The following is a 13,132-nucleotide window of genomic DNA, read 5'->3' on the forward strand; positions in this document are numbered from 1 at the left end:
TATTGGTGGACGTTTAGCACATTCTGTTAGAGAAGCAATGAACATGGCTGAAATAAACTGTTGTTTCTGGACGGATTCGACGACGGCTTTAAGTTGGATCAAGAATAATGAACAGCTGTCAGTATTTGTAAGGAACCGAGTCAAGAATATCAGAGAGTTAACCAACTGTGCGAGTTGATATCAGTTGAGTTGATATCAGAGAGTTAATGATTGGAGATATGTGCCTGGTTACATAAACCCAGCTGACCTACCTTCTCGTGGCTGCTCAGCAGGTTCCTTGCTACAGTCTCATTGGTGGGAGGGACCAAACTGGTTGCGGAAATTAGGAGAATTTATGGCCAGCTTCAACATATGAAGTAAATGAAGAAGAGGTAGCAAAAGAGAAAATAAAGGGAGTTGTGAGTAATTTTGTCAGAGAACAGTTAAAAGGATCGTGGTTTTTAAGATATTTTAGTTCTTATAGCAAAATCAAGAGAATGGTAGCCTGGATCCTGAGATTTATTAGGAATTCCAGAACACAAAAGGATTTACACTTCAAGAGTGAATTGACCGTCCTAGAGATTGATACAGCTGAGAAAATCTTGGTAAAAATAGTACAGTCAGAGAGTTTCCAAGATGAGAGAAAGTCACAACTGAAGTCTTTGTGTGTAATTGAAGATGAAGCCGGAATTTTGAGAGTGAAAACCAAAATCGCATCAAGAGAAGACAAAGAAGATTTCAAGACACCTATGGTTCTATCTGGCAGTCATGAATTGGTCAGAAGACTTATTTACGAAGAGCACACTAAAATGGGACATGTGGGTGTACAGATTCTATTGTGCAAGCTTCGTGAAAGATTTTGGATTCTGAAAGGAAGAAGAACTGTAAAAACCGTCATTGCTACCTGTATTAGATGTAAGAGGTTCCAGGGCAGTGCTATCAAAACCAAACCTGCAATTTTGCCTGAAGAAAGAGTGAGAGAAGCGCTTGTGTTTGAGGTTGTGGGAGTTGACCTAGCAGGACCATTGATTCTTCGTAACGGAGAGAAGAGCTGGATTATCCTCTATACCAGTGCGGTATATAGGGCAGTTCACATGGAACTTGTAACTTCTCTGTCTACAAATGAGTTTCTTCAGAGCCTAAGAAGATTTATCACTCGGCGTGGATGACCGAAAACCATATTTAGTGACAATGGCACTAATTTTGTTGGGGGTGAAAACCTATTTCGTAACATTGATGGCAAAAGATTGAATATGAAGCATCTACACATAGAATTCAATGGAAATTTAATCCACCAACTCCACCATGGTGGGGTGGTTGGTGGGAACGGCTCATTCAAATTGTCAAGAGAATGCTCAGAAGAGTATTGGGACATGCATCTTTAAAGTATGAGGAACTCAATACTCTTATATGTGATTTTGAAGCTATTATTAATCACAGACCACTAATGTATGTATCTGAAGATACAGATGATTTGGATCCTCTTACTCCAGCTATGTTCCTCCAGGATTCGCTGAACATTGGAGTACCGGATTTGGATCATTTAGACAAGGTTAACATCAGTAAAAGATATCGTTTCTTGCAGCGTTTGAGAAGAGATTTAAGAGTAAGATTCAGGACTGAATACCTCAGTCAGCTTGTAACTCATTTTACAGAACAGGATAGTGGATACATCTTGAAGAAGGGTGATGTGGTTTTGGTTGGAGGCGACTATGGGAAGCGTTTGTTTTGGCCTTTGGCAAAGGTACTTCAAGTCTACCCCGTAAAGGAGGATGGTTTGGTTACAGTGGCCCGGCTTAGAACAGCTTCTGGAGAGATAGTACGACCCGTGCAGAGAATTTTCCCCTTGGAAGTGGCTGCTTCACTAGAAGTGGAGCCCAGCGAGGACCCTGAGAAGTGCACTACACCAGTAAAGGAGAAGACACCCGTCATAACACGCTGGGGTCACAGAGTGAGACTCCCTACTAAATATCAATAGGATGTCCCAGGTTTCGATCAACCTTGTGTTATGATAGAAAGGTGGGAGGATGTTAAGTATCGATAGTGAAGAGAAAGACTATAGTGGAAGGTTATAGTGCTGTTGTTGTTATTCATTGTCCTAAGGAGGTGAAGCACATTGTTTAGTCTAATTTTGTGAGCTGTTTTATCTTAAATCTTATAATTGAACTATTGTTTTGTGGAGTGTGTAAAGATTATATTTTGTTTCAATACAAACGTTTGTTTATTAACTTATGTGCACTTTATTTGATAACTTTGGAGGTATCTATAAATTGGGTAAATTTATATAATTCCCGACAATAGGTATGTTAGTATTTTGTATTTTTGAGTTGGATAGATAAAAATAGAAAACTTGGAATTTTAGCATAATTAAAGGTAGAAAGCTCAAGGATAAGGATAGATTAGAACTATACAGTTTCATGATATAATGTTTCAAGTATAATGTTATGTATGATATAATGTTTCAAGTATAATTTTATGTATGATATAATGTTTTTCACTTCACAATTGTATAAATAAAATTGATTTTGTTTTCTTCAAATGGTTCTTAGTCTTTCATTTTTGTATTGGATTTATTTGCCAAGGAGTAAACAACTGGTTTCATCATCATAATTTATACTATACTTTATTTAATACAATACTAAATAACTGTAAATCAATTTTTGAGCTTCTAAGGAGACAAATTTTTGAACATATGATATAATTGACTATATGTAAAAATAACACTGAAACTAAAATGTGATTTTTTTTTTTGGACACCTAATCATAGATTCTTGACATAATTATTCTTATTACATTAACCTCATTAATCAACATTGTTTTAAAAACGCATATATTATATTTGTCTTTAACACGTTTCTAATCCATCCATAATTTATTACATCATGATTCATAATTAGCAGTTATTATCATGGGAGGTAAGAAATTTTTAAGGACTTGCCCCACAGCCATCATTAAGAAAATCACTGACATCAGCCAGAGCCTTAGTCCAAAGTGCATCACTGGAATGATAAAGCATGGAAAATATCAGGAGCAAATGCTTTATAGTTCCAGTGCTGTTATTGTAAATACCCAAGGAACAAGATTACCCTTGATAGCAGTAATAGGTGTTATTAAAGCCTACTTTATTATTTTTAAGTACATATATTACAAAAAAGATGAAGATAGACATTTATAAAACAAATACATTACCTCATAAATCAATAACTTCAGCTGAAAAATACCCCATTTTAAGAAAAATCCAAGACTCATCCAAATAAAAATATGTATGGAGGAAAATGGAAAATATGGAGCTTAATAGTTAATCCTCAAGTGTGAATATTGTAAAATTTATAACATTCAAATGCAAGAATCCCACACACCAATAATCCAACAAATATTAACAGAGGACCGAATGATAAGAATGAAAAATTAAAAGTAAGGAAATAGAGACAATGATAGTCTAATAGAGATATATCATGGAGTAGAGGAATTGAGACTAATTTTAGAAACTGTTGGAGGAGGGTCACTCAGTAATGAGCTACTGTGTCAATATTCATCATAATTATTTTATCCCCTTTACCGCTTGTGCAGTATGGGGTTACAATTTGCCGAGTCTGGACCAGATATCTTGCTCTTGGACCATCTCCCTTCTCCTACTCCAGTCCATATTCCGCCTCCTGAACGCCCCCTTAACACTCCTCCCAGGAAATGTGTGGTCTTCCTCTTGGCCTTCTTCCCTACATGTGAGTCTCATATGTCTTTCTGGCAGTTCTTTCCTGGTCCATCTGAAGGTGTCTGAACCATCTTAGCTTGTGCCCCTCTAGGATGCTCTCAGCAGGTTTGACTCCGAGGTTAGTCCGAATGGTACTGTTCCGTACTCTATCTCGTTGGGTCCTTCCTTCCACCTAACAAAGGTACCGCATCTCCAGTCAGTTTTTCTGGCTTCCAACGACTGAGACCTCCAGTACAACATAAGTGTTATGCAAGAGAAAATGGCCTCGATAAACATGAAAATTAACCTGGAAAAGACCAAATGTATGAGGATAGGAAAGAAACCCCGGAGAATAATGAGGGTGATCAGAGCGAATGGAGAAAGACTAGAGCAGGTCGAGAATTTCAAATATCTAGGTGCTCATCTCAACGAAAGCGGCTACATTGATAAGGAAGTTTCTTAAAAAAAAATCAATGCAGCTAGAAGAATAAGAAAAAACATAAAAAAAAAAGAAGAAAGAGATAACACAAAAAGTCAATATTAGTATTAAATTAAATTGTTAAAAGATAAAGAAAATGTACTTACAGGATGAAATAACATTGAATGACCTACTCTGGATCTAATCAAGGTGTCATGTTCAGTGCTTATCAAAAGCCATGTGTTTGTAGAAACATGATAAGAATAGAGTCCTGAGTAAACTGGCTCTTGATGAGTAGAAACTTCGCCAGATCTTAAAATAAAATAAAAAATTTGAAAGAAAAAAATATTCATGTATTCTATTTAGGTAAGAATTCTAATAAACAATTGAATTATTTATTTAAATAAAAAACATCATTAACTTAGCATTACTCATGGAAGCAACGGAAATTTTAAAGACTCTCTTACTAAATAGTGACAAGCCTGTGCCACCCTCAATTCTATCTTTTTAACTTATCACCTTTTGCAAATAATTGTAACTCAAAGAACTTGATATACCTATTAGACATCACTTAGATGTATAGATCACATAGATCATCTGGATCAACCAGGTAATTTTTCTATTTCTCATAGAATAATAAATTATAACTGATTAATAGTATTTAATCTAAAAATTATCTTTTTAACAAGATATGATCTGTGAGATAGCCATGACTATCTTCAACATTTTTTTCTTTTTATAGATATATTATGGATTTATGACGGCTTATTCTAGTAGCTGTAATAATTTTCCTACCTTTTCCCATTTGATAAATGAGGATATAGCATAATGATATTTGAGAGGTTTCATATAGAATGTGATCTGAAAAATTGTTGTAACCAGAAAGACCTGGTTTTAGGCCATATTTATTGCCAGGATTAGTTGTACATATATAAAATATTTTAGTAAAAATACTGATAAATGGTTTTCTTCATTAGATTTCATAAATGAATCATAAAGGAAAACTTTTTTTTTTTTAGCTGAAATGTTGACAGTAATATGTAAAATTTCAATATTAAATATTTGTTTAAATACAAGGAATTTTCCAGATGAATGTATACCATAGAATATTTTGGACATAGGTTTAATAAAATTTTACGTTCAGAGGAAAGAGTCGAACAATTAAATACTTAAATTGTTGTAATCACAAAGAAATTTTTATGAATTTACATAATAAATAGGAGTAAATATGTATACTGGTAGCCTTTGTACTAATTTCAGTTTCTGTTCTTTGAAAAGTGATTAAAGTCTGTTGTAACTTAGGTGAAGTCCTGCACGACAAAAATGTGTATACAAACATAAACCCATATTTTGTAGCTTCTAGTTTATCTACAGTAGTTTATACAATAGGCACTTAATTTTTAGAGCTATATTATAATTGTGATTGATTTCTTAGCTTTGTTCATTAAAAAAATTAAATTTTCATTTTTTCAAATAACCTAACTCTGAATCAGAATCTGAAACAGTTACTAGTATAAATTGGTTTTTGATGACTCTGAAAAGGCTAAAAACAAGGAATGTAAAATTGAGACTGTGTGTATATTAAAAAAAAAATAAAATAAAAAAATAAGTGTTTTCAACACATTTTACTAATTTATTTTCATAAAGGCAAGAAAGTGTCTGAGGCTCACAAAGATACATGCAAAGTTTGTAGTGTTGATTGTTTAATGGAATGCACAGGTCTGAATTTGTTTAAACAATTTTGTTCTGAAGATTTTTCACTGAAAGATGACCAACATTCTGATAGACCATCTGACAAAATGAAACCATGATTAAATTGAATCATCTGTATAGGAGATTGCAAAAAAGTTAAAGAGCATTACACACAACAATTAAAAATCTTATAAAACATCTTGGACTTATTAAGAAGGTCAATATTTGAGTTCCTCGCGAACAGAAAGAAATTAATTGTAGGAAGATAGTCCGAGTGGCGGTCAATAAAGGTACAAAATAGAAGAAAAAAATATTTAATGTTAACCAACGTTTTGCTCCACTTTGCAGGGTTTTGTCAGGGCTGTCCTGCAAAGTGGGGCGAAATCTTCTCACAATCTACTTCATAATCAACAACCTTATTCCAAGAAAAAAATGCACTTAACACAACGAATCAATATTTATAATACACATATTAAACATAATCCAACTGATCCTTTTTTTTTTAAACCACCTATCACTGTTGATGAAAAATGGATCGTCAACAATAACTTTATTCAAAAAAGATCATGATCCAAACCATACTGAAAGCAGAATTGCATCAGAAAAAGATCAATGGTCTGTATGATATGGTGGAATTACAAAGGTGTGTATTTTAAACAGCTTCCAAATAACCGAATGATCAATTCAGATGTTTACTGCCATTAACTTATGGAATCAGAGGAAGTAATCAAGGAGAAAAGGTCAGAAATGACTAATTGCAATGGAATCATGTTCCACCATGACAAGGCAAGGCCTCACACATCTCTAGGCAACACATAAAATTATTTGAGCTTGGTTGGGAAGTGATGTCGCATACCCCATATAGACCTGACCTTACACCATCATATTATAATTTATTTTGTAGTTTACAAAACTTTTTAAATGGTAAAAATTTCAGTAATAATGACCTCAAATCGTGGTCGTGATTTTTGCAGATGAGGTCCAAAAGTTCTATAAACTATGAATAAATAAGTAATAACTGGATGGAGCCAAGCCTAGTGAGCGCTTTTAGGCTAAGTATCCAATTTTCGAGACTATACCCCCCATAATCAACTGTTAAAAAAATATATATCATATAACGGTTATATCAACCATGTAAGGCCCACCAGGCCGATCTGGTATAAAATAAGATATAAAAAAAAAATATCCAATTTTCGACATAGTAACCTAAAACTTTATTATGAACAACATTCTCATGGTTGTTTATTTTTTTAATGGGATTCATTTTTAACTATTAAATATCAATAAAAATAATTGAGGAAAAAGTCCTAAGGACCACGTTGTTTAAAATAAAACTATATAACTGTAATATTTTATTTTTAACAATTTTATTATAAATATTTACCATATTTTAGCAATGTTTTGACTCTTTCCATTGGTCATTTTTAAACTTATGTCTTCTACACCCCAGTTACATAATTCAACGTACATATATTTTCATAACTTCTATACATAGGAGTATTTGTTAAAAGTGTAGGTAATTTTTTCTTGGGATTTTTCATCTACAATATTACACACCAAATTAATTTTTTTGTTGTTTTTTTCATTCAAATTTTGGGCAAGGTTAATTGCTAAAATATTGTATGTGAGTGTGCATGCATAAAGAATTTCATCATTATTTTATAGTTTTATTTTAAACAATGTGGGCATAATGTGGTCCTAAAGTCTTTTTTTTTTGTTCATTTTGATTGCTATTTAATAATTTATAACTTTATTTTTAAATATTTACATTAAATAATACAATACTACTTATCAATCCATACATTGGTGCAGGTTGCAAAACACGGCCTCCAAATACATATATTATTCTTTTCTTGACATCAATGCACATTTGATGATCAAAAATTAATTTAGGACCACCCATTGAACTAGTGTCATCTGTGATTTTCATCCATTCATTTGACTCAATGTTGTATACATAAAAATCACTCTAAAAAATAAAATAAAATGAATAAATGATTATGTATTATACATATATATGCATATGTACATATAAGTTACAGCCTGAGTGAGATATCAGCTAATCTAGTAGATCAACTGATCAAACATGTATATATAGAGGTAATGGACTCAATAAAGGGCAGTATCGAAATAGCTATCAGGTGTTGTGTATCACGTGTCTCTTTTCCTATTTATCATCTGGAACAGTTATAATTGGTGCCGAAACCTGGGACCTTTAAATACAAAAGAAACAACAAGAATAATTTTTTTTCATCAATCTTCAACTTATTTATTTTTCTCTTTCTTTTTCTTCTCATGCATACTTACTTGGTTGAAATATGATGAGTAACGGTCCTGTTTTATGATCCCAGTCCCGAACTTACCTCCGGCAGTGATAGCTGAAATTGCATGTCTACCAGAGACAACTAGGCTAGAAGCATACGCTAATAATGTGTTAGAATGGATCAAAATTTATACGGCAACAACCCAGGACCTGAGGAAAGTGGTTTCGGATCTTGAAAGATTCACTGGTGAGACTGGAGAATTAAATCATTTTTTAAAAGGGGGTGATTGCCTGATGGGAAGGATAGAGGCGAAGATATTGGAGAACCTTTTGGACAGTGAGGATTAAACCATTAAAATCGGCAGTGGTCAGCAGGGTAAAGAGGAGCATCCTTAACCAAATCCAGGCAGATGAGGAAATGCCCTAGGGTACAGTGAAAGAGAGATTAAAGAAAGCATTTGGAGGGGGGCAGTGAGCCCCTGAAGATGATATATTCCAAATGTTTAGAGAAACAAGGAAACCTACCTAAACAAACCAGCGGGTAGTATGCTGGTGAGCTCCCGTCTTGATTTAATCGTATCACTGATAAGTTCAGTGAAATGTTAAACGCGAATCAAGTGCAGGTAAACATGGCATTCCTGTCAACAATTCCTGAAATCCAATTAGGCAAGGAAATAAGGAAGAAAGAAGGTATACCCTGGGAGTGTTCATTTGTTGAGTGTGCACAAGACTTGATAGATGTCAGCTCCTGTGAGGAGGATTCTCAGATGGAAATAGAAGAGCTGGGATGGACTAGGATCGGCTACCATTGCCCAAGGAACAAACCCAACCCCTGACAAAGAAGGGAGTATCATGAAAGCGCGAAGGAGAGGACGAGGAATGCAGAGAAAAGGACGAACCAGACTAAATGCAGAGGAATTGGCTGGTGGGAAGACCGTAAATGCCACAGATGAAGTAAGGTTGGACATCTGGTGGCTCAATGCTCGTACACTGGATGTATTGAATGTGGGAATGAAGGGCACATTGCCAGACTGTGCCCCTACATGTACTGGAGAGGAGATACAGGCCGGAAGGTACCCATGGAGGGCAATGGCCCAGAGACTATGAAGGAGAATTTTTAAGAAAACTAATTGATCTGCAAGTGAGTCTACAGAAGTATCTGAGACCTCGGAAACAGAAACCGAAGGAGGAGACCTTGGAAGAGGGGGTGTTCAGAAGAACATGAGAGAGAAATAACAGAGGATAGTGGAAAATTAGAATTGGAGAAAGAAAGGATAAGTGGCAGTGGACGATAGGAGACTCGAGGATCCAAGTGTGGCAATGACACAGGCAGAAATTTGGAAAGACTATATGAACAAGTATTATGATATTTTTTTTAATGAAGGGGAGGTCCTAGGCGTGACAGGAAGGACAGTTCACAAAATTTCACTTAAGCAGGACAGGGTGACATATGTTAAGGAATGAAGGTATCCGCAGGCACTCCCGAAGCATTTTTGGGATGAGATAGAGAACCTAAAAAAAAACAAGGGATAATCTTGGATAGCATGTGGCTTTATAATTGTCAGCTGTGGGTGGTGAGAAATAAGAGTGCACCAGGCGAAGAAGAAGAAAAACATATGGTTATTATAGATTATCGTAAACTAGATGAAAATACTGAGGTGTAGATAGTTGACTGTGGATTAATGATTGGAGAAGTTTGTTGGGGGGTGCGGTCAGCAAAGAACAACATAAATAAACAAAACCATATTTATTTATTTTATGCCGACGTTTCGACCTGAGTTTCAGGTCTTCATCAGGGGTTGTGGCGTAGAAGGTAGCCCTGCAATGGGTTGCAACTGGGGTTGGTTGTAGCAACTGGGTTGCAGGCCTACCTTCTGAACAAGAATGAGAACAAGGAAGAGACATTTATAGATCACAACTCGCACGATGAAAGACTAGCGGAAATAGAAGTACGGGAGATCATAAATGACAAGAGGTACCAAATTGTTTGGAAAACAAAAATCTCGTGTCTGCTTAGGGTGGAGTATAACAAATACGGCAGATGTTCCACTGCGACTACCTGGTCGCAACCAAGCATTCAAGAAGATCAGATATGCAGAGTGGTGAAAGATGCGTCTAAACCTCAGGAGTACCAGAAGAAGCACCATTTATATCTTGGAAATGCACTGATCCGGGAAATGATAAAAAAATTATGGCGGACAGAAAAAATTGGGGTGGATTGGAACATTGTACATCCTTCATATGGAAGGGTTATGGGTGGATCATGGTCATAGACATCTTCAGTAAACTGGTTATAGCAAACGTGGTGCAAAAAAGATCAGCAGAAACAGTGTAAAGAACATTGTGGCATTGGTTCCAATTTTAAGGCGTGCCCGCTGTGAAAAACAAGGTGCAAGACAGATCGGCAGAAGCAGTGTAAAGAGCATTGTGGAATTGGTTACAATTTTAAAGTGTGCGTGACAGTATTTCATCCATCAGTGACAGAGAATTCGATAATGTGATAATTTAATACTGATAAGCCATTCCCAGCTGCAATATGTTGGAAAACATTATCTTTATCATTTTCTGTTAAAACTGCCGCCATATCATTCGATTTTCCAAGAATCACATCTTTAGAATCTCTACCCCCAGTTATCTGTACTTTATCATCCATCATTAACGACTTAAGTTATAAAAAAAATTATTCAAATTTAACTCTTTTAAAAGCTGTGTCCTGATTGCCATGACCAACTTTGTAAAGAATTAGAACCTGTTGGGCAACAGTTTATGTAATATTCCAGATTTATAAAAATAAATAAAAGTAAATTTAATAGTTTTTATTTATTCTCAAATGTAAAATAATGCTTTGATGATTACAAGGTTCAAATGAAATGATTTAATATTTAACAGATATGAGAATTTTATTTTACATTATATAAAATTATTGACTCTTATCTCAGGGCGGGGTTTCCAGGGCTGAAAGATGTGTCTAAACCTGGGAAGAAGCACCATTTATATGTCGAAAAAGATTATAGATAGAGGAAGGGTTATAGGTGGATCACGGTCATAGGAGTCTTCAGTAAATTGGCTATGGCACACATGGTGCAAGACAGATTGGCAGAAGCAGTGTAAAGAGCATTGTGGAATCGGTTCCAACTTTAAGGTGTGTCCGACAGGATTTCGTCCAACAGCAACAGAGAATTTGACAATGTGAGCATTAGGAAGGAAATGCAAGCCCTGGAGGTAGTACGGCACCTTAACACCCCAGGACATCCCAAGACATCCCAAGAGTCGAGCAGGAATAGAGAGCCTTTATAGTACCCTCAGTGACCATTTGGCAAGTGAACCAATTGGAAAAGGACTTGAACCCGATAATGCAATCGAACGGGCAATAGCGGTATATAATTACTCAATATTGTAATATTCCAGGTCAATTAAAATAAATAAAAGGAAATTTAATAGTTATTATTTATTCTCAGATCTAAAATGTTACTTTGATGATTACAAGGTTTAAATGAAATGATTTAATATTAAACAGATATGAGAATTTTATTTTAAATTATATAACATTATTGACTCTCATCTCAGAGCGGGTTTTCCAGACAATCAGAACACAATGACACTAAATTAATAGCTACTTTTATAAATATAATTAAATCCTAGGTAGAGCAAACTAACCAATCATTTATTCTTTTTTGATGACTAATGGTTTTCTATGCTTTCTATCTCAAAAAACAACAGACAGAAGACAAAGGGTCGTTCCTCCTCTGGTTTTCAGGACATGTCCTATTTACCTGTGATCAAAACAAAGAGTGTCTTTCTTCCTTCAATGATATACTCTTCATCTTGGATGTCTGCAGACTCTTAATATCTTCTTTCTATTTATATAACACTGACCGTAAACAAAGGATGGACAGCACCTCCTGCTTCCACAAAACATCATCCCTCTCCCGCACTTAAACATTGAGTGTCCAGTCTCCTTTGTTCCTTCTCCTTGCCTAGATGTTCGACCTAAATATCGATTGTAGCACAACGGTTTTGAGTTTTTGTTTATGATTTTCTTTATGTATATTTTTCCTTAATACTCATTATCGACTTTTAATTTTTCTTAAATTTACTGTATATACAATTATGATAAAAAATAACAAAAGTAGATCAAATTTTAATCTCTGTTCTCAACATAACAGCAATTCAACAAACTTTGGAAGGACACCTGCCGCTATCTTTAATATTTTGAATGACATCTTTTTACTCCATATTTGAATGATGAAAATTGGTTAGCTTGCTTTTTGGTTCAACAAAACAAATGAACAATATTTAATGTTGATATATAAAAAATAAAAACATGACTAAAACCATCTATACATAAAAAACAAATATTTATTAAAAAAGAGGATATTACAATAGACACAATCACTGGGTTCGCCCCTTTCAAAATTCTTTTTAGTATGTGAGAACGTCGTCGGGGTTATTGATGAATAGTGATCAGAGAGGGTGAAATCATCAGCAATAGTTTGGTGCCTGATGGGACAAGTTAGAATAGGGATGGTAGTATATCGCAAATTGGGTTCTAACAGAGGGAAAGAGCTGCAGAGGTATGAGGGCCCATTCTGGAGTGTTGTCACCTCACCACCAGAAGATATTTGTGTACAGTTTTTTCCCCCTTAATACTAACTTATAAGTGCAATATGAGGCATTCTAGTAATATAGTAGAGTTTTTTTTGGTTTATTTTGTTTAACCATTGAAGTACTATTTTCATTGTGATGATTCTTTTTTTATGTTATATTTGTATTTTATTATGTTTTATTTCTGTATATAAGTGTTGTATTTTCTTCTATTGTTTTTGAGGAAATGTCTTATAAGTGCTCATTGCTGGCAAGAAGAATCAATTTTGGTACGTATAAATTTGTCTGTGCTATTCTTTTAATCTTGTATACAGGTTGTATATTTTTTTTTTTCTCTTTTTTGTTTGTTTAGCGGAGGCATAAGTTTTTTTTTTAGTTTCATTCTTGTATTTATAATAAATAGTTTCTTTATTTATTTATTTTTTTAATATGTTTTTGTCTTGTTAAAATGCCTCTATCCAATCCTTGACTCATATCATGTTAT

General features: G+C 34.6%; 3 protein-coding genes across 4 annotated transcripts in view; 2 read left to right on the forward strand and 1 right to left on the reverse strand.

The window, feature by feature from the left end:
- Window positions 1–476: 476 nt before the first annotated feature.
- Window positions 477–1,148, forward strand: LOC106688347 (uncharacterized). Its single transcript, XM_014432761.1, has one exon. It carries the CDS (start codon window positions 477–479, stop codon window positions 1,146–1,148), a length of 672 nt encoding a protein of 223 aa, XP_014288247.1.
- Window positions 1,149–1,330: 182 nt separating this feature from the next.
- On the forward strand, window positions 1,331–1,957 carry LOC106688349 (uncharacterized). Its single transcript, XM_014432762.1, has one exon. The coding sequence runs from the start codon at window positions 1,331–1,333 to the stop codon at window positions 1,955–1,957; it is 627 nt and encodes a 208-aa protein (XP_014288248.1).
- Window positions 1,958–4,255: 2,298 nt separating this feature from the next.
- LOC106688351 (muskelin) overlaps window positions 4,256–13,132 on the reverse strand; it is a gene marked incomplete at its 3' end in the record, with an annotated part of 60,893 nt that continues 52,016 nt past the window's right edge. For both annotated transcript variants that reach the window (XM_067048472.1, XM_067048471.1), the window contains 2 exon segments: window positions 4,256–4,400; window positions 7,583–7,749. In XM_067048472.1, coding sequence (XP_066904573.1) covers window positions 4,256–4,400; window positions 7,583–7,749 — 312 coding nt within the window.

This window comes from Halyomorpha halys, unplaced genomic scaffold, assembly GCF_000696795.3.
Source record: "Halyomorpha halys isolate HHAL.00 unplaced genomic scaffold, Hhal_1.1 Scaffold1112.1, whole genome shotgun sequence".
NCBI classification, from domain to species: Eukaryota; Metazoa; Arthropoda; class Insecta; order Hemiptera; family Pentatomidae; genus Halyomorpha; species Halyomorpha halys.

Coding starts and splice junctions, on each gene's coding strand:
- LOC106688347 (XM_014432761.1), top strand. CDS start 477: ATGGTAGCCTGGATCCTGAGATTTATTAGGAATTCCAGAACACAAAAG.
- LOC106688349 (XM_014432762.1), top strand. CDS start 1,331: ATGCTCAGAAGAGTATTGGGACATGCATCTTTAAAGTATGAGGAACTC.